The 22,720-nt window shown below is 42.4% G+C and overlaps 1 protein-coding gene across 1 annotated transcript; it reads right to left on the bottom strand.

Moving 5' to 3' along the window:
- Positions 1 to 606: 606 nt before the first annotated feature.
- On the bottom strand, positions 607 to 1,632 carry LOC115077735 (olfactory receptor 1019-like). Its single transcript, XM_029580023.1, has one exon. The coding sequence runs from the start codon at positions 1,630 to 1,632 to the stop codon at positions 607 to 609; it is 1,026 nt and encodes a 341-aa protein (XP_029435883.1).
- Between the last annotated feature and the right edge of the window lie 21,088 nt (positions 1,633 to 22,720).

The raw sequence follows: 22,720 nt of genomic DNA, 5'->3' as shown, positions 1-22,720 counted from the left end.
TGATTGCATAAGGGGGGATTTTCGTAGGTATGTGCGGTGACGTGATAGGCCCGTTTTCCAGTTTCCTCCCATTCACCTCTGTAAAGAAGTGAACTTCCTAAAGCCCCCACCTAACCTGCCTCCCTTTTACCCTATCAGCCCCGACCTCAAAAACCCCACTGACTACTCTAGATATTTTTGTTTTAATATTTACCTGCAGTCCGTAACAGCAGCAAGTTACATGGTTGTCCAATCCCACCACGTGCTTCTGCATGACACTGACTTGCTGGTGCTATCCCAGCCCACCCATGCCCTGCCCAGACCCACTCTTTTTTCATGAAATCTTCAGTATTCGCATACAGGGAGATAAGTGCATAGCTGCGGGTATCTTAACATCCACGAGCCCCCCAGTCATGCTCGTATCTCCCGGATTGGCCATACCTAGGGCTTTTAAATAAATAAGAAAGCAAGCTATAACCCAAATGAAGAAAAATCAAGCTAGGATTTGATTAATCTTTTAGGAGTTTTTCTTAATTTTTATAGTAAATTACACTTAATTATTGAAATAACTAAGAAACACCAGCATAGTGCTAGTTCCTTGCAGACTTTCATATTTTTCCTGTTATATTATTTTCTATTGATGAATTTGTGGAAGGCATTTTTTAATTCTCGATTTCTCAGACTATAAATCAGGGGGTTTAGCATGGGGATGAGTACTGTGTAGAGGAGGGAAAACATTTTGTCTTGCTCTGGGGATTGCATTGAACTTAGCCTCATGTAGACACATATAATTGACCCATAGAATAGGAGAACCACTGTAAGATGGGAGAAGCAAGTGGAGAAGGTTTTGCTTCGTCCATCAGAAGAGTGAATTTTTAGGATGGCTACAATGATAAAGATGTAGGATGACAGAGTTAGAAGAAATGGGATAAAAGCCACAAACATTCCTTCAGAAAGTAATAGTATTTCATAGTTCTGTGTATCACTGCACGATAATTTTAGCAGTGCATTGGGGTCACAGAAGAAATGGTTAATCTCATTAGAGCCACAATAGGAGAACTGAGATATCCAAACTACTGGAGGAACTTCACCCAGACCGCCAGCTATCCATGAAGCAGCCACCAGTATGATGCAGATCCTTTTATTCATCATGAGTGGGTATCGCAAGGGATTGCAGATTGCCATATAGCGATCGTAGGCCATGGCAGTGAGAAGGTAGAATTCAGTACTTGTTAATATTGTAAAACAGTAAAGCTGTGTCATACATAGAGGGAAGGAAATTAGTGTTTTCCCTTTTATGAGACTTTGAAGCATTGTTGAGGGAGTGACTGAGGTATTACAGATATCTATGAAGGACAAGTTGCTGAGGAAGAAGTACATGGGTTTGTGGAGATTATGGTCAGAACACATTAATGTTAGAAACCCAAGGTTTCCCAGAATAGAGATAAAGAAGGCTGGTAAAACTATTACATAAATTAAGATTTCCTCATGTGAATGTTTATTAAAGCCCAGAATAATGAATCCTGTTTTCCATGTCTTATTCTCCTTTTCCATTGTTTCAGGTCCAGAATCTGTTAGGATATAAAGAAAGAGATTAAAGCATTGCCGTTTAATGAATGATACATTTTTCACTTTACAGGTAGTCCCAGTCATGTATATGGCTACCAGTGTTAATAAACAGTCATTTGGTTCTTCTCAAATTCATCAAAAGCAGCAGATACTGGCTTTATATCATTTATCATTATGCAGTCTTTGCATGTTCCCTCCCACCAAATGAGGCATAGACAGGAGGAGGAAGAGCAGAATAAAACTTATGGTGCTGGTGAAGATGCAGTTCTCAGAATCACTATCTTGGGCAGAGTTTGCAAGAGCTGAGGCAGTTCACAGTTAATGAATTAATGGGCCTGGAAATCTAAAATGATAGGATAGAAGAGCACACGTCTCTGATTTTTGAGGGAGGCTGGAGAATGAATAAAGATACAAAACACATCCATTTTGTATGTTTCTGACTTTTCCCCCTCCCACGTCATTTCATTATAAAACACAGAATATAAATTTTAATTTTTCCTATTAAGGTAGGTGTTTTGCATCCATAAAGGAGTCTAAATCCAAAATGTGGTTGGAATCCACATTAGCGATGTGAATTTATTTCATATGAACTACAAATCCAAGCCGAAAATTGTCTTGCACAAAAATACCCTAAACTTTAAGTATTTTTGTTTTTGGGAATCAAAAATAAGTAGAGTGAGGCCCTTCATCCCCCTCTCCCACCACACAAAGACAACCTGGGGCCTGGGCCTACCTAATTGGGCTGAAGCAGTCCCAGCCTGGGCCACCCTGGGAACCTTTGACCCCCACTCCTGCCCTTAAAATACTTGCAGGGCTGTGGAATTTCCTGGCCACCACTTACCCTACCCTTGGGGCTCGTAGGTCCAAAGGGAAGGTCCAATGCCCACTTCCTCCCGCCATCATGCTCCTCCCTTTAAAAATGGCATGACAGGCAGCTCTCAGGCTGGTGACAAAGGGATGCCAGGGGTGGGGGATACAAGGCAAGGCAAGGCTGGAAAGGACGCTTAATTTTAACTTGCTTGCTCTAAATATTTTAGTTCTTGACCTTTTCTTTTCATTTTTGCTTTTTTTTTTTCTTCGTTTTCTTTGTGCATTTTTTTTATAATTAAATGAAACAAAACAGAATAAAATCAAATATGCTAATTTTTGATCCTGTCTAATGTGGCAAGTGTGGCGCCCCTAGTGGCAGGTCCTTTGGGGTGACTTCAGGTTTGGAAGCTTATTCTCAAGGACTGCTGCAGCAGATTCCTTTGTAGCAGCGTCAACACTGAAGTTCTTCCTGCGAGTAATGCTGACAGTGTAACCTCTAGGCAAGGAGGCTATAGGTTAAAGTTACTTGTATGGGAAGGTCCTCATAAAGCTAGGCGATTGAGACAGGTCTATACTCATTCCAAACTAAAAAGTAATAGTCACCTTCCAGGCAGGGCACCCTTTTGCCATAACTTAAAAGAAGGTATTACACCCAGGCAGTAGCTTCATATAGTACACTGGAGTTTATTGAAATAAACTTCACACCAGAGAAGTCACACACAACATAAAAGTATTGCCTGAAATGCATCTCCACCCAATCAAATGTGAACTTGGGTTTCCTATCCTTTTAAACCAATGATTTGTTAAAATAAAACAAGCTGGTTTAATACAACTGTAACTCCTAATTCTCCCAGATATAAAGTAGTACTGGAAAACCCCCATTAAAAGATGGGCTACCTAGGCCAGCTGCATGGCCCTAATTACCATTCTCAACAGCTGCCATAGTTTAATACAACAACCCTATTTCCACAGCTACTAGCTCATAGTGTTAACTCCTAAAACAATTTCTTTTCTTCATAGTAATTCCCACTTGGTTCCCAACCACCAAATAAGTTCTTTCAACATTTAAATAAAACCTTCTACCTTTGCTTCTTCAGTAATAGACCTAGCCATTCTAATTACCCCTTAAGAGTGCTAGAGACTCTTGGTCAACAAACTGCTGCACAGAAATGAAAAGGGAAAGAGATATCTTAGATCTGTCTTAGCTTTAGGTGTGCATGGGCACTGTTCCTCAGCCTCTCCATCCTCCTCGCCTTCCATTGAGCTCTCCTGAAATGCCTGTCCCTTTCTGGAGGGCTCCTCTCTTTATATGAGATAGACTACCCGTCCCTAGGGAGACACCACCTCTTTGTTTCCCTGCCCCCAACCCTTCCTGGGCTGACTACCAGGGCATCTGGGAAATGTAGTTTCCCTCCACTTCCTGCAAAGTAACTTTCACACCTCAAGGAAAACACCCAAAGTTTTACAGCACAGAGACTCAGCTCTGACTCAAATCACCACACTAAGTTACATCTATGGAAGTGCCTCCCTGAACCCACCTAAAAATGCATGTGCTCTGGATCCCCATGAGACAACACATTTAAAACAAATTAGAGAAAATTATTTTTCACTTCACATAAGAACATAAGAAGTTGCTATACTGGTTCAGATCAAATGTCCATCAAGCCCAATATCTTATTTCCAACAGTGGCCAATCCATGTCACAAGTACCTGGCAAAAACTCAAAATCACAATTAAACTTAGTAAGCAAAGTTGGGTTTACCAAAGGTTTAGACAAGTTCCTGGAGAAGTCCATAAACTGGTATTAACCAGACAAACTAGAAGAAAGCCACAATTTCTTCCTGAGTGTTAGCAGCAAGCGATCTATCAACTGTTTGGGATCTTGCCAGGCACTTGTGACCTGGATTAGCCACCACTGGAAACAGGATGCTGGGTTTGATGGGTCCATAATCTGACCCAGTATATCATCTTCTGCTTGCACTTTGTGTACTCTCCTACCCATAAAGTCGGTTCAATAGGAGATTTATCTTGATATCCACGCAACAATCCTGAATCAGTTCCTTGATCTCAGATGTGGACCACTGCTAGATAATCAGATTGGAAGCATCCCCAACATTACATATCCTGGGGATCTATCACAAACAACAAGAACTGCCAATTTACAGGAAAGACACCGTAGTCGGGGACTAGAAGCAAAAAAAAATATTTTCATCACTGCATCAATTTATGCAGCACTTCACTTTATCAGTTGATCTCAGAGAGCCTCCAAGAGTCACTTGTATTCCTCCCTCCAATCAGAGGCAATCCAACATCCCTCTATAGGTCCTCACCCCTCTTACCGGGACATATCAAAAACACACTCTCAAGCAGGGGTGCATGAAACGATGGCAGCACCATCTTTGGTACAGAGCATGGATTAAAATTTAAGTGATAACAGGAACCTTGTAAGAGGAGTATTTTTGAGTCTGTCTGGGTGATGGCCTAAATCAGAGAGGGTTAAGAAAGCAGATAAGGGAAAGATTTATTACACATGCTTAAAAATGCTTCTTAGAACTGCTTTAAGAACAATGTAGGATGTTATGCTAAGGTGTTTATGAGAGTTCTCAGGCTAGAATCCAAGACTCGCACGTGTACTGAGCAGTAGGGATGTGAATCGTTTTTTGACGATTTAAAATATCGTCCGATATATTTTAAATCGTCAAAAATTGTTAGGGCCACGATACAATACCAATTCCCCCGATTTATCGTCAAAAAATCGTAAATCGGGGGAAGGGGGAGGGCAGGAAAACCGGCACACTAAAACCCCCTAAAACCCACCCCCGATCCTTTAAATTAAATCCCCCACCCTCCCGAAATCGTTAAAATCGTGAACCGGCACACTAAAACTCCCTACAACCCACCCCCGACCCTTTAAATTAAATCCCCCACCCCCAAATGCCTTAAATTACCCTGGGATCCAGCGGCGGTCCATAGTTAAATCGGGGGAAGGGGGAGGGCAGGAAAACCGGCACACTAAATCCCCCTAAAACCCACCCCCGACCCTTTAAATTAAATCCCCCCCCTCCCGAACCCCCCCCCAAATGCCTTAAAATACCCTGTGGTCCAGCAGCGGTCCGAAACGGGCTCCTGCTGTTGAAGCGTGTTGTCTTCGGCCGGCGCCATTTTGCAAAATGGCCACCGCAAAATGGCGGCGGCCATAGACCAACACGATTCGACCGCAGGAGGTCGCTTCCGGACCCCCGCTGGACTTTTGGAAAGTCTTGTGGGGGTCAGGAGGCCCCCCTCAAGCTGGCCAAAAGTCTCTGGGGGTCCAGCGGGCGTCCGGGAGTGATCTCCTGCCGCGAATCGTTTTCCGTACGGATAATGGCGCCGGCCGAAGACAACACGCTTCAACAGCAGGAGCCCGTTTCGGACCGCTGCTGGACCAGTGTGCCGGTTCACGATTTTCACGATTTTCACGATATTCTAAACACCCAAACGGCAACGATACGATTCCCTCCCCCTCCCAGCCAAAATCGATCGTTAAGACGATCGAGGACACGATTCACATCTCTACTGAGCAGAGAGGTCTGGACTGATATGAATACTGAGAGGAAGTGAGTATCACTCCTGCATCAAGCAGCTGCAAATTCTTGTCTCATGCAGCTGCTAGTTTTTTTGAATGAAAATAAGATCAGAGTACCATAGACTTTAGACTTCTGTACACGGAAGATGGATTCTTTAGGACTGGGTTTTCAACATCAGAAATGTATGCTTTATAATTCATTGTATATATAGATATGAATAGACAGACATACTATATCTCTAACTATAGATATATCTATAGATAGATACACATACATATTTAGGTATTCTGTTTAGTAATTGTATTATTTTAATTAACTTTTCTGTATTATCCGATTAGGTATATTCTCTGTACTATCTACTTATTCCTCAAATAAACCTAACATAAAAGTATCTCGACCCAATGTGCTGTGTGTGTGTGTGTGTGTGTGTGTGTGTGTGTGTGTGTGTGGTGGTTATACTTCTGAGGTATAGTCCTTTTGGCATACAGGTAGTCCCTTTGATAAATTTCATCTTTGACCTTGTCATAGTTTCATGCACCTCTGCCTGTGTGTGTGTTTTTGATATGTGCTGGTCAGAGGGGTGAGGACAGCTAGAGGGATATTGGATTGCTCTGATTGGAGGGAGGAACTCAAGTGACTCCTAGAAGTTCCCTGAAATCAACTGTTAAAGTGAAGAGCTGCATAAACTGATGCAGTGATGAAAATATTCTTTTAGTGTGATTGCATTGGGTAAGTTTTGTGACTGTGCAGATGAGCTCCTTGTGTAATCCCACAGTTTGTGATCCTAACCAAAAATAACCCTTTAATGCACAACTGCATTGAAAATGTCCCCATATCCCCAACAGAGTGAAAGGGAGAAATTAAGCACTGAGGGGTTTCAGTTTCAACTTCTCGTTAATGTTAAGTAGATGAAAGTTTGCTGCATTGTAACAGGTATGCAGAGCCCCATCTGCCCTTGCCATGTTCTTATCTCTCTGAGTGAACCATGGTAATCTAGACCCTGGGCAACTCCTGGTCATGTGACCCTAACCACATACTTCATACAGCCAATGAGCTCATGGAGGCCATCCCAGGAGTGTATCACCATGATGCAGTGAGAAGTACATCAACTGGAACAATTTGACAGTCACCCATTATTTATATACAGTATATAAAAAGAGTTTCATGGCTTTATTATATTATTACATAATGAAAAATGGCATTTAGACATAGGCATGGTAAACAGGTGCGTGGGCGCAAGGGCATCCATTTTCCAGCTCACACCCAGGGATACAGCCACATAATAACATATGCGCATATATATATATGCATATTATAAAATAGGCTGAACGCACGCCATCTTAAAAGCTGATTTCTTCAAGCTCAACGTACTTAAAAAACTAAGACCCCTACTATACACCCAAGATTTCCGAACAGTGATTCAAGCCACCATAACCTCCAAACTAGACTACTGCAACTCACTCCTCCTTGGTCTCCCCCTGTCCACGATAAAACCCCTTCAAATGTTTCAAAATGCCACAGCAAGACTCATCACTAACACCCGCAAACACGAAAACATTACCCCCATCCTCAGAGACCTACATTGGCTCCCCTTTTTCTCCCGTATCCACTTCAAAACTTTGACCATTGTACACAAATCCATCCATGCCCACCACTCCCTCTGGCTCGACATCCCCTTCAATGCCCCCCAATCCTCTAGACCCACCAGATCCACCAATAAAGGCACCCTACATGTACCCTCACTGAAATCAGCCCATCTCTCCTCTACTCGCGAACGTGCCCTTTCTATCGCAGGCCCCACCCTCTGGAACTCCCTCCCTGTGAACATACGCCTTGAACCAAGTGTGACTAAATTTAAAAAGAAACTAAAAACACTACTGTTCAAACAAGCCTATCCAGAATAGAATACCCCTTCCACACCATCCCCTCACCACCTCATGCTGACCACATATTCCTTACATTAAGGAGCTAATTTTGTTAATTTGTGATTGTTCTTGTTAAGTTAATCTTTCCTTCCTTACTGATCTTGGTTAATCCCTTTCTCCCAGTTCCTTTCCCTGTTAACATGTATTTTCAAGCCTTTTTGTTCAAATGTAAACCGGTATGATGTCCCCACTAATACCGGTATATAAAAGTTTCTAAATAAATATGTGAATGCAATTTAAAGTGGGCATGCACATGTACATACAAAAAATCCTGCCTCCAATGTATAAGTGGGGAGATTTTAAAAGGATCTCTCTTCCATGCTATTGCCAGTTCCATCAGTTCATTCCCAATTCACACAGGCAAGGGTTAGGACTTCCTGACCCCCATAGTTAAATAGCCTCCCTTCTCCCCTTGTTCGCCCTGACCTTTAAACCCCTCTGATCTGTTTGTTTTGTTTTATGATTTAAACATCATCCATAGGAGAAGTAAAATTATGCACAAGGGACCCCCGGCAGGCGTCAGTGTTTATAAGTTCTCACCTGCTGGTTTCATAATCCAGGAATGCCTATGCCCCTCCCACTCCATGCCCATGCTCCACCCCTTTTTTTAGAAAAATGTTTTTGTTCACGCAGCAGGAGATGTGTGCGAACTTGGGTGGCTTTTAAAATCCACGCAGCATGTGCCAACCCTGCATGTTTTTATATCTCTCAGTTCTTGCACACATCAGCTTTTAAAATTCACCTTTAAATGTTCCCTTGTAAAAATACATTTTGTACATATTAGAAAATCTGAAACATTGGGTCAAGAGACAGAGATCGTGATTATGACAGAAGAACGACTGATAGAAAGGGATGGAATTAAAAAGTAGTAAATCAGAATGGACAGAAAGCTAAAGGAAAGCAGAAGAAAACTGGGAAAGTCTATGTAAGTGCAGAAGATGATGAAGGAGTTGTGGAAGCAATTTGGCGAGCAGGTGCAAAACTCTGCAGCTCCTGTGAATCCAGGGACTTTGTAGATATTTTCAAGGGGAAAGGCAGCAGGTACTTTCCCTTTGGAAATCACTCCTGGGTCAAAGGGCTCATAAGCTTTGCACCTCCTTATTGTGGGAGCTCAGTTTTTGCTGGGAAAAACAAGCTTGCATTGGAAAACACAATATATATATGTGCTATTTCCAAATAGGTGAATTTTAATAGCCTGGCACACGCATCAATTATCAACCATAAGAAACCCACTAGAATACTCGGAGACTTCAATCTTCATACTGATGAGAAACACCTAACACATTCATGCCAAACACACATTGATGTCCTCTCTGTTCTGAATTATTCTCTAGCAATACTAGGGGTGTGCATTCGGATTGACCGCATTAGTAAAACGCAACTCATATTTTTTTTTAACTTAAAAAATTGATTCGACATAAACGATCGGATTTCCCACATATCGAACATAGATATGTTCGATATGTGGGAAATCGCAATTGTTGAGCCAAAATAAAAATATAAACCCCCTCACCCTCCTTAATCCCCCCCCCCCCCGACTTACCACAACTCCCTGGTGATGGAGCGAGGAGTGAGGACGCCATTTCTGCAATCCTTGGCGAGAAGCATGTGACGTCGGCGGCACGTCGAGTGACGCCGGCGTCACGTGATTCCCGGCTCGTTCGCGCCGGACGGCTCGTTCGGCCCAAAAGAACTTTTGGCCAGCTTGGTGGGGTCAGGAGGCCCCCCCAAGCTGGCCAAAAGTTCTTTTTGGGCCGAACGAGCCGTCCGGCGTGAACGAGCCGGGAATCACGTGACGCCGACGTCACGTGATTCCCGGCAAGTTCGCGCCAGACGGCTCGTTCGGCCCAAAAAGAACTTTTGGCCAGCTTGAGGGGGTCAGGAGGCCCCCCCAAGCTGGCCAAAAGTTCTTTTTGGGCCGAACGAGCCATCCGGCGCGAACTTGCCGGGAATCACGTGACGTCGCGTCTGAGTGACGCGGCGCCACGTGATTCCCGGCGAGTTCACGCCGGACGGCTCGTTCGGCCCAAAAAGAACTTTTGGCCAGCTTGGGGGGGTCAGGAGGCCCCCCCAAGCTGGCCAAAAGTTATTTTTGGGCCGAACGAGCCGTCCGGCGCGAACTCGCCGGGAATCACGTGACGCCGCGTCACTCGACGTGCCGCCGACGTCACATGCTTCTCGCCAAGGATTGCAGAAATGACGTCCTCACTCCTCGCTCGATCACCAGGGAGTTGTGGTAAGTCTGGGGGGGGGATTAAGGAGGGTGAGGGGGGTTTAAATTTTTTTTTTGCACATATGTACATATACCCAACTCATTGGATTTTTTTTATGTCCATATTGGCCGCAAGTGGGACCCCCTTTCGGACATAAGAAATATGAACATAAAATTTTGCTCTGCACATCCCTGAGCAATACATGAACCTACCTATAAAGCTGGACACATACTAGATCTGGTCTTCACCAACGACACCCACTTATGCAACACATTAGTATCTTATTCACCAATCCCCTGGTTGGATCACTACCTCCTAAACTGCCAAACTGGAATCATCACCAAAAACAATACAGATGAAATAAACACCACCAGCTTCAAATTCAGACTTCCTATCCCAATAGAGGCACTTCAAAAAGAAATCAAAAAGCAACTCTCCAACATTGATCTCTCTAACATCAATACCGCTACCCAATCCTGGTTACAAATAACCTCAGAAGTAGGTAACCACATCAACCCAGATAAAAGTAAACGTCTCAATTCCAACTGAGCTAACGCCAACCCATGGTACAACAAACAACTGAAAGATACCAAACTCATACTAAGAAAAAAAGAAAAAGATTGGCATAAAAAGAAATGCCAAACAACCCTTGTCAAATACTGCATATACCTTGCATAATATAAGAACATATTGAACAAAACCAAGCGAGATTACTACAGTAAAAAAATTCAAAAATTTTCACACAACCCTAAAACATTATTTGACATTATAAATAAACTTATCTCTGATAATAACCCAGCCTCAGCTTTCACAAACACTAACTTAAGCCAGGAACTAGCCAACTTCTTCAAACAAAAAATCTGCAAAATTACAGAGAACTTCAACAACATACCTCAAGTAAAAATCATATCTCACATCAAGGACACTGCACCTTGGTCTACCTTCAATCACATCTCCAGCACCGATGTAGAGAATCTAATTAAAACCCTAAAACCACAATATCGCCAAAATACTAGAGATGTGAATCGTGTGCCCGATCGTTTTAACGATCAGGTTCGGATGGTGGGAGAAAAAAATTGGATCGTTAGAGATGTGAATTGGAATCGGTTCTGATTCCAATTCACATTGTTAATTTTTTAGTGAGGCCTGAGCAGATTAAAAAAAACCCCACCCCGACCTTTACAAATGACCCCTTTGCTCTCCCACCCTCCCGAACCCCCCCCAAAATGTTAAATTACCTGATGGTCCAGTGGGGGGAGGGGGGGTCCCGGCGCGATCTCCCGCTCTCGGGCCATCGGCGCCATTTTGGCTACCACTGATAAAAATGGCGCCAATGGCCCGATAAAAAAAACCCCAACCCGACCCTTTACAAATTACCCCTTTGCTTCTCCCACCCTCCCAACCCCCCCAAAAAACCTTTTACATGTACCTGGTGGTCTAGCGGGGGGTCCGGGAGCCATCCCTTCAATCATACCCTCGGTGCCGGTGCTGGAGGTTTCAAAATGGTGCCGATCGCCTTTGCTCTCACTATGTCACAGTTACATGTAAAAGGTTTTTTGGGGGGGTCGGGAGGGTGGGAGAAGCAAAGGGGTAATTTGTAAAGGGTCGGGGTGGGGTTTTTTTTATTGGGCCATCGGCGCCATTTTTATCAGTGGTAGCCAAAATGGCGCCGATGGCCCGAGAGTGGGAGATCGCGCCGGGACCCCCCCCCCCCACTGGACCACCAGGTAACTTAACATTTTGGGGGGGTTCGGGAGGATGGGAGAGGGTAAGAAATTGGTTTTAAAGGGTCGGGGTGGGTTTAGGGGTTGTTTTGGTGTGCCGGTTTTCCCGCCCTCCCCCAAATAATTCCCGTGCTCTATTTAACGATACAATACAAATGCCCCTGATGATAAATCGGGGGCATTTGTATTGTATCGTGCACTCTAACGATTTTGAACGATTTTAAAATTATCTGACGATAATTTTAATCGTTCAAAAACGATTCACATCCCTACAAAATACCAACTCATATCCTAAAAGAAATTGCATAAACCATCTCACCAACAATATCTAATATCATCAACAAATCACTGGAAGAAGGAACCCTACCTGACATCCTCAAAGTAGCCACAATTAAACCCATCCTAAAAAAAAGAATCTAAACCCATCTGAACTCAACAACTACTGACCAATTTCCAACATCATTTCTAGCCAAATTAACTGAAAAAGCAGTTCTCAAACAACTGAACCAGCATTTAGAAATGAATGACATCCTCTTCCCAACACAACACGGATTCTGAAAGAAATTCAGTACTGAGACTCTACTCCTCACCCTCTCTGATACTATTATAAAGGGCTTCGTCAAAGGCCAAAGCTTCCTCCTTATCCTACTTGACCTATCTGTGGCCTTCGACACTGTTGACCACAAATGCCTAATCAACAGACTTTCCAATATAGGCCTCACAGATACAACTCTGAACTGGTTCAAATCCTTCCTAAGCAATAGATCTTTTCAGGTACACATCAATAACACCAAATCAGACCTAAGCACACTAGAAACAGGAGTCCCTCAGGTATCAGCTCTGTCAGCCACACTTTTCAACATCTACCTCATACCCCTTTGCCAATTTCTCTCAAGTCTCAGCATTACTTACTTTATGTACGCTGACGACATTCAACTTTTAATTCTAGTCACTGACTCACTTGAAAAAACCCTCAAAATATCAACCAATTACCTAAACTCCATCAAACAACTCTTAAACAACATGTAACTCTGCCTAAACATGGATAAGACAGAATACATCTTACTAGATTGGAAATCCACAATAAACATAACGTTATTGTAAGAATACATCTTCCTAGATTGGAAATCAAACAACAACAACAAATCTATAATCAAACTAAATGACAAAGTGAAAGATCTCGGTATCTGGATTGACCCTGAATTCAATTTCAAAAAGCACATCTCCATGAAGATAAAAGGCTTCAACAAACTTCTTAGCCTAAAATGACTAAAACCCCTACTAAATCCCCAAGACTTTAGAACTATTCTGCAATCTTTGATTTTCATGAGTTTCGATTACTGTAACTCACTTCTACTAGGCCTTCCCAAATTGTCCTTACGACCACTCCAAATTCTACAGAATGCAACCGCAAGAATATTAACTGGCCTGAATAAATCAGAGCACATCACACAGACACTAAAAGCTCTGCACTGGCTACCCATTGAAAAAATAATCGAGTTTAAAGTTCTCACAATACTATATAAGTCAACTTATGGAAAGGAAGTAAACTGGCTAAATGACGCAATCCAAATACACAACCCAAAACGCAACACGAGATCAGCCAATAAAGCTTTACTATCAATACCCACTATCACCTCCATCAGATTTATCTCAGTATGGGACAGAGCATTCACAATAGCAGGACCATACTTATGGAATACCCTACCTGAAAACCTACAGAAACAGGGCAACCTAAAACTATTCTGAAAACTCCTAAAAATCTGGCTTTTCGAACAAACATACAGAGACGGCATAGAATAAATTACTCCTCTCCTAATACTGTCACAGTCCCTCCATCTCCATCCCCATTACTGAACATGGACTTCCTCACACGTCTCACATGAACCCAAAGTATCTACAAAAGAACTTAGACTCTCCCATCTCCCACAGATACAAGCTCCAATTTCCCACGTACCAGAATCTATATTCCTAACACTGTTTTCAATTACTTCATAATATCATGCATAGTATACGGTCTGCGTCCACCCATATTTTACCCTCCTATAATGCCCTACCTCCTAATTCCTTTACTACCAGCATTTCAATGCATTTCCATGTAAATATTCTAATATAATGTACATAGTTATTTCCCACTAATCTTCTGTTTAAGATTACCCACCCTATATTCCTGTTACAATGTAATCAGTTTTTCTCTGTTTGATGTAACCTGTTGTTATCACTGTAAACCATTGTGAAGGCTTGCTCCAAAGAACGGTATATAAAAACTGACAAATAAATAAAATAAAATAAAATAAATAAATACATAAATAAATGACTTTGCCTTATATTGTTTTTCTTGTACTTGGGAATTGTTTAGTTTTAAAAACCTTGAATGGAAGTTGAATTGATCTTGGGTGTTTGAGATGGTAAAGATGAAGCAATGTAGATACACAGCTCTACACCTTTGCACTGTGCATTGGAGTAGGAATGAGGTGGGAGGTGATGTGAGGAAACCCTGTGTCTTCCTGCAGACAGCAATAGAATTAAGATCTGTGCTATGGGTTCAGACCGTGCATACTGGTATCCTGCCCAGGGACTCGACCTGGGGGGCTAATCTCATATAAACATACAAAATTACTGGGATTATACCTGAGCTCTTGAACCCAGGAGCTAATCCCCTATACATAGAGCCACACACAAACTTGGATTCAGTACATCACAGTTCCAGGTAAGAAAGTAAGTTTATTTGAGCAATAGGAGGATAGAACAAATAAAAACAGATCATATAGAAGAAATAATGGTATATAATAACAATTACTATATAGATATAAAAAGCTTATATTTCCAAAGAATCAGCTGTACCATCACATCCAGGGCTCTCTCTCCCCCTCTTTCTTGCTGTCTCTCCTTATACTCTATAAACACTTGTGAAAGTAGTGGCGTTCTCTCCCTCTGAGTTCTTATCAGATTTCAGACAGCTGTATGGCCTTCATTCTCTCTTTCAGGCTTTAGTATAAGTTAATTGCTAGTTTTCTCATCATAGATTTAGTGGAATAATTAAATAGACTCTGCCCTTTCATAAACATTTTACAGTACAAGACAATAAACAGGAATTCACTCAGAGGTTGACCTGCGGCCTTCAAACTAGTTTGTGCCTTGGAAAAAATTCTGAATCCATATGGCCTAACCTCTATATGCATCCTTGGCAAAAGTAACAAAAAATGACTCCAACAAGCTATCAGACCACTCTTACTCCAGACTCTGCCGCTCATGGTTTGGGAGTATTGGACAGGATTGGTGTATTTCCCAGTGAGGTCTGGGCTACATGGCCAGAGGACCTAATTTGTGGGTTAACTGGTTGCATAGCCTGCTCTGTCCAGGCATGACATCCATTGTGGCCTGAGCCATGTGACTGATGCAATGTTTGATGGGTTTTCAGGCTGAATATCATGCAGAACCCGGCATCTCCCAGTCTCTGAGTGCAGAAAAGATGCAGGCATGCCTTCCTCTCTAGTCCTTGTGGCCAGATTGGGCCATTTAAAGGTGAATGGAACAGGAGATGTGGAGGAGAGAAATGTGGAGCTAAGAGAGGCTGTCCAGCTTGCTGTTGAAATGTAGAAAAATGATGGCCAAAAAAAAGATAAAGAAAGAAAAACAGCCTACCTAGTTTCCCATCCACACCAGTTGTTTATATTTTTTTGAAAGTGCGGTCTCCAGAACACAGAATTCCAAATGAGGTCTCACCAGGGAGCTGTAGAGGAGAAATGTCACCTCCCTGTTTTCTGCTGACCATTCCTTTCTCTATGTAGCCAGTCACCTTTCTATATTTTGACATTGCCTCATATACCTCTTTGGCCATCTAAAGATCATCAGATACAGTCACCCCCAGATCACGTAGCCGTGTGTATCTTATAAAATCCGGGGTCAGCACGCAGAAGGCTGCGCAAAATCGGCAGCCTTGTGCGTGCCGAGCCGTGCAGCTTCCCTTCATTCCCTCTGAGGTCGCTCCGAAATTGGAGCGCCTCGGAGGAAACTTTCCTTCGGCCTCCCCCCACCTTCCCCTCCCTTCCCCTACCTACCCCCCCCCGGCCCTATCTACACTGCCCCCCCCCACCTTTGTTGAACAAGTTACGCCTGCTCCAAGCAGGCGTAACTCACGCGTGCCACCTCGCCATATCCCGACACAGGCCGAAATGCCGGGGGACTCAGGACCGCCATCCCGGCCCATCTCTGAACCATCTCCACGCCCCCGGACCCACCTCGGACTGCCCCCAGACTCCCAAAATGCCCCTGGACAAGCCCCCTCCCGCCCCTTTTACAAAGCCACGGGACTTACGCGTGTCCCGGGGCTTTGCGCGCGCCAGCGGCCTATGCAAAATAGGCGTGCCGGTGCGCAGGGCTTTTAAAATCTAGCCCAAAGAGTTTAAAAAAGGAACTGAAAATATGGTTCTTTAGAAATGCATATGATCTAACTTAAAATACCAATATGCCGATAACGTCACTATTAGACATTTAGATTAGGGATGTGAATCGTTTTAGGACGATTAAAATTATCGTCCGATAATTTTAATATCGTCTTAAACCGTTATGGAACACAATACAATAGAGATTCTAACAATTTATCGTTATAAATCGTTAGAATCGTGAGCCGGCACACTAAAACCCTCTAAAACCCACCCCCGACCCTTTAAATTAAATCCCCCACCCTCCCGAACCCCCCCCCAAATGACTTAAATAACCTGCGGGTCCAGCGGCGGTCCGGAACGGCAGCGGTCCGGAACGGGCTCCTGCTACTGAATCTTGTTGTCTTCAGCCGGCGCCATTTTCCAAAATGGCGCCGAAAAATGGCGGCGGCCATAGACGAACACGATTGTACGGCAGGAGGTCCTTCCGGACCCCCGCTGGACTTTTGGCAAGTCTTGTGGGGGTCAGGAGGCCCCCCCCAAGCTGGCCAAAAGTTCCTGGAGGTCCAGCAGGGGTCAGGGAGCGATTTCCCGCCGCAAATCGTTTTCGTACGGAAAATGGCGCCGGCAGGAGATCGACTGCAGGAGGTCGTTCAGCGAGGCGCCGGAACCCTCGCTGAACGACCTCCTGCAGTCGATCTCCTGCCGGCACCATTTTCCGTACGAAAACGATTCGCGAAGGGAAATCGCTCCCTGACCCCCGCTGGACCTCCAGGAACTTTTGGCCAGCTTGGGGGGGGCCTCCTGACCCCCACAAGACTTGCCAAAAGTCCAGCGGGGGTCCGGAAGGACCTCCTGCCGTCCAATCGTGTTCGTCTATGGCCGCCGCCATTTTTCGGCGCCATTTTGGAAAATGGCGCCGGCTGAAGACAACAAGATTCAGTAGCAGGAGCCCGTTCCGGACCGCTGCCGATCCGGACCGCCACTGGACCCGCAGGTTATTTAAGTCATTTGGGGGGGGGGTTCGGGAGGGTGGGGGGATTTAATTTAAAGGGTCGGGGGTGGGTTTTAGGGGGTTTTAATGTGCCGGTTTTGCGATTTTACGTTTTTTCGATTTTTCACGATATTTTACCCCCCCAAACGGCAACAATACGATTCCCTCCCCCTCCCAGCCGAAATCGATCGTTAAGACGATCGAGGACACGATTCACATCTCTAATTTAGATAATGTTAGTAAATTGAGCAAAGTATTGAGCGATGTAAAATGTGACAAGACAACATATTGAGTATCACATGAAGGATAATGAAATGAAAAATATAGGTTACAATCTTCCTTCATAGCACCCAAGTTAACTTGTTTCCAAAACAAAAGAGGCTGTGGTTCCATCCCCTTTATATTTATTATCGGGAATGATCCTCCAAACAATATTAAAAACAGCTTGATTTTGTGGTCAACGATTTCAGCCAGTGAATGCCTGCCCTGCCCACCTGTATGGCTAAAAAAACTGATAAGATTTCTCCAACATTGCCATCACAACAAAGGAAATGGACTTTGGAACTGAGACGTATTGTCCAGGGGGTGAAACTGGCAACTTTGGATTCTCTTTTCTCCTTAAACGAATACAATTGGATGATTGCATTTCTAAGTGTGTTATTGATTTAACAAGTAAACGCAACTGTTTAGGAACCTGAGATGTCATTCCTTCAGTTCACAGAGGATAGTATTGAGTTTTTATAAATAACTCAATATAGGGCTAATGACTGGAATGGAAAGGCTTCAAAGGGTACGGGGAATAGATATGAGCTCAGCTCTACAGGATAACATTTGGTTCTTATTTTGGGATAAATCTATAAGGTATCTTTATCAGCATCCCTTAGGTAACCTTTTTTTTTTGTTTGCCAAACTTAAAATTTAAGAAAGTAATGTGTTGGTTCTGTAATGTAAAATTAAGGATGATATCAGATACGTTGTACTATTGTCCTATCAGTGGTATTGGAACATGGTGTGGGATAAGATTTCATCTGTTCTAGGGATGGTTTCTCCCATTTCTTTCCAATTAATAAGTGGCTTTTCACCAGTCTAGCAAAAAAGATTACTAGATTTGCTATTGGCTTTAGAAATAAAGGTTATCCTAAATAACTGGAAAAACAATATTCATGCCTTTGATGGTCTTGGTGGAATTTGGACCTCACCACTTGTATGAAATGATTGTAGCTGAAAAGCACAGATTCTTGAATTTGCCCAGAAAGTATGGGAGCCGATAACCACCTATTTGCAGCTTGTTAAACAGAAGACATTCTTACTATTTGTTTTTTGCAGGTGATCCTAGATCTCTTTTTTTTCTCCATTTTTCCCTCTAGTTATGGTCTGAAAATGAGTCCTTAATGCAGTTTCATTTATGTCAGAATGCTTTTATTATATGCTTATTATGTTTGTTGCTATGTGATGTTTGTTCTGTGATACGTTGTAAATGTTAATAAAAACTGTGCAATTAGTTGAAGTTTTATAACTTCCGTCTCAATTACAGACTGTGGATCAGGCAGGAGATGTTTGATAAGGAGAGATGGAGTGCAAGCCAGATATTCATACTCAGACGTTTTGCTATCTTTGGTTTATCTAAGATTAAATCTAAGTTATTAATTTCTCCGGAAGTCAAGCACAGCTAAGCTCCCATTCCTATTTTAGCTCTGCTCACAGCTCTGTGATGACGGTGACATTATCTGCTAAATTCTAGCAGGGAGAAGGCTGCTTAGATCTTGAAACATTGTTCTGATTTCACCACTGAATTAAGTGAAATCTGAGCTTGATTTAATCAGAAGTCCATCAGTCCAGATTTTGATGTGAGTGCATGCAGAAGAGACTCAGATGAGGCAACAACAAAATAGGCAGATGGGACTTTCAGATTAAGATGGGCAGAGAAAGTGAGAAACACAAAAGGCAGGGTCTGGCTGGTGCATTCAGAGCCCCCCTTTCAGGCCTATCCATGGTACAGCATTTGCATGCATAAGTGGATGTGCAGAGATTAATGCTAATATTTTATGAACTAAATGCTGGCAGCTGTACAGCAGATGTCTGCTCTGAAACAGCCAAGTCCAACTTCATTTGTGTGAATCAATCAGCAGGTGTAAAACTGTTCCAATAAGTTTGGTAATGTAGAGGCACATACAGTATCTCTTAAAAAGTAGCAACTACCACCTGCACTTATGAACCCCGCCCTCTTATGCCTCGAGTCTTTCCTCTTTTTTATTGATAAATGCATGCATGAGAGAAATCAATATTACGTACTTATTCCTCACGTTTATAAAACAGTAAATCCTTGCACATGTGCTACTTACACACACTAAAGCTATTTTTTCAAGCGGGATCTCTCTTTCAAAATTAACTTTTTCTGATCTCTTTTACCATCTGATACCACAAATTAAATTCTTCATGAAAACACAGAACAGTGTAGCCTTGCACAGCAGAAACTTGCTTTCTGTTATAATGGAACATGATTTGGAAATCAAGGTCCTAGATTTTGACCACACTAATGGTTCAAGAGCTCAAAAAATAAACTCTTACTTTTCATATGCAATGAAATCTGTATTTTATTGTAAATTTATTGTGTTTTCAGTTTACAGTTGGCCCTCTTTATTGGCAGCACAAGGTGAGTTCATTTCAGAATAAGTATTTTCCCCCATCCTTAGAGGGTTCATAATCTAAGTTTGTACCTGTAATGGTTTGTAATTCACTCTAGACTTCCAATCTAAGGTCACCATGTTTATAAATATATCCTCAGTATAGATTCTGATTTATTTCTACATCTTATGGGGTCTGCATTGTACACATAGGAACACAAGATTGTGAGAAGTTCCATGCTGGGTCAGATCAAGGGTCCCCCAAGACAATCATCCTGTCTCTGATAGTGATCAGTCTGGAGGTTTAGGTTATACCTAGCAGATCACAAACAGTAGATCCATTTTTTGTTGTCCTCTCCCAGGGATAAGTGATGGTTTCCCCAACTCTGCCTGGCTAATAATCGTTCATGGATTTTTCTTCCAGGAAATTGTCCAAACCCTTTTTTAAACTCAGCTTTGCTCAATACCTTGACCACATCCTCTGGCAACAAATTCAATAGCTTAATATTGTGTTGAGTAGTAAAAAAAACCAACAACTTTATCCAGTTTCTTTTAAACCTTCTACCCATTAGTTTCATAGCATTTCCCTTAGTCCTTGTACTACCTTAAAGAATAAATAAACATTCACTAAACTGCATGACCTAATCACAGTCAAGAAGACTATTGTATGTCAAGCTAGTAGTTTAATTTATATTGTGAGAATGAGCATTATAACTTTAGTTAAAATAAATCAAACTGTGTGACTTAAAACTCAAAAACTAATTCTGAAAAGAAAGTTTGAATTGACTTACAGTGTTCGGCTGTGACACAGACAGTTGCTTCTTCCTCAAAGACTTACAGGTTTCGAATTGTCCTGTTAATAAAGATTGTTAAAACTTTTGGGACCTGATTGTTGGTGATCAGGGACATCACACTGGAGCTCAAACAATAATCAAGAAAACTCCTGAGATTTAATTAACTTGACCTTTTAAATGTGTTTTTCTTCATTCTGTTCATGAATATCTTTCATTTTAAAGACTATGATTAGTAGAACTGTTGACCTTAGGTTTTTTATATAGTAAAACATGAAGCAGCTCCACACCCTGGCATAATGGGCCAGATTTTAAAAGGAATGTGCATGGCATACATGTGCGCACACTACCTGGTACACTACATCTAATGGTTCACCTTTGTCCACATGTTTATTTACCCCTTCATAAAAATATAGGAGATTTGTGAGGAAAGACTTCCCTTGGGTAAATCCATGCTGGCTGTGTACCATTAAACCATGTCTATCTAAATGTTCTGTGATTTAATTCTTTATAACAGTTTCCATGATTCTTTCCTGCACTGAAGTCAGGCTCACTGGTCTATAGTTTCCTGGATCTCCCCTGAAGCCCTTTTTAAATATTGGGGTTATATTAGCCACCCTCCAGTCGTCAGGTACAATGGACAATTTTAATGAAAGGTTACAAATATTTAGTAATAGGTCTGAAATTTTATTTTTTAGTTCTTTCAGAATCCTGGGGTGTATAACATCCAGTCCAGGCAATTTACTACTCTTCAGTTTGTCAATCTGGCCTACTACATCTTCCAAGTTCAACATAATTTGCTTCAGTTCACCTTAATCATCACCCATGAAAACCGTTTCCAAAATGAGTATTTCCCCAACATCCTCTTCAGCAAACACTGAAGCAAAGAATTCATTTAGGGGTAGATTTAAAAAGGTGCGCGAGCGCGTCCCTGGGGTGCACTACCTGATGTGCACACATGGACACGCGATTTTATAACATGCAAGCGCTCCAATATTATCAGATTTTGAGTGAAGATCCTTTTGAACATCTCCGTGATATTATAGGATTAGTAAAGGAAGGGATGGATAGAGGTTTTTTGACCTCCAGAGAAGCTCGAGCCTTGAAGGTCCAGCATCCGGTACATCCGGTTCTTTATACCCTTCCCAAAATTCATAAGAACATGGGGGCCCCCCCGGGCCGTCCTATAGTGGCTGGGCGCGAGTCAATTCTAGAGCCCCTTTCTAATTTTCTGGATTTTTTCCTTAAGCCTGCCATATTAAGATCAACTTCGTTTCTTCAGGATACGTCCCAGATGCTCCGGCTACTTCATGATCTTCCATCGGTTTCTGAGGGTTGTTGGTTAGTAACTCTGGACATCACCTCGCTTTATACCAACATTCTGCAGGAGGAAACATATATATTGGTACAGAATGTTTTGCAAAATCGGCCCCGACCGCACCGTATACCCACTGGGTTTTTGTTGAATATGTTGAAATTGGTATTGTTCAAGAACTATTTTTGTTTTGATGGCACTTTTTATTTACAGATACAAGGGGTGGCAATGGGGGCCACTGTTGCCCCCAACATTGCTAACTTATATGTTGCTTGTTTTGAGGACACATTCCTGTATGGTTCAGATTGGTTCAAAGACATATTAATTTGGCGGCGTTACATTGATGATGTGTTTTTCATCTGGACAGCAAAGTGGGACTTGTTACAGCAATTCTTAGGATGGTTAAATGCTCAAGATTCCCACCTTCAATTTACAGCACATTGTGACCAGCATTCAGTGGCCTTTTTGGAAATTATGATCACCAAAGAGGGAGGTTCTATTACAACTTCCTTATATAGGAAACACACTGACCGAAACCATTATTTGAAATATTCTAGTTTTCATCCACAGAGGTTGAATAATGGGCTTCCTATCTCTCAATTTCTTCGGTTGCGCAGGATATGCTCATCCTTAGAAGATTTTAAGATCCAGGCTCCTTCCCTCTCTACAAGATTTGATCAAAAAGGCTATCCTCTTGGGGTAATAAGAAAGGCATACAAGCAAGCTCTCTTTGCAAACAGGAATCTTTTATTACAGTATCAACAAGGCCCTTACAATCAGGACCTTACGTGTACTTTAAAATTTTCCTGACACGGTAATGAAGTG

The sequence above is a fragment of the Rhinatrema bivittatum genome, chromosome 16, assembly GCF_901001135.1.
Source record: "Rhinatrema bivittatum chromosome 16, aRhiBiv1.1, whole genome shotgun sequence".
Taxonomy (NCBI): domain Eukaryota; kingdom Metazoa; phylum Chordata; class Amphibia; order Gymnophiona; family Rhinatrematidae; genus Rhinatrema; species Rhinatrema bivittatum.
This window is presented reverse-complemented; position numbering and strand designations above follow the sequence as displayed.

Coding starts and splice junctions, on each gene's coding strand:
- LOC115077735 (XM_029580023.1), bottom strand. CDS start 1,632: ATGACTGGGACTACCTGTAAAGTGAAAAATGTATCATTCATTAAACGG.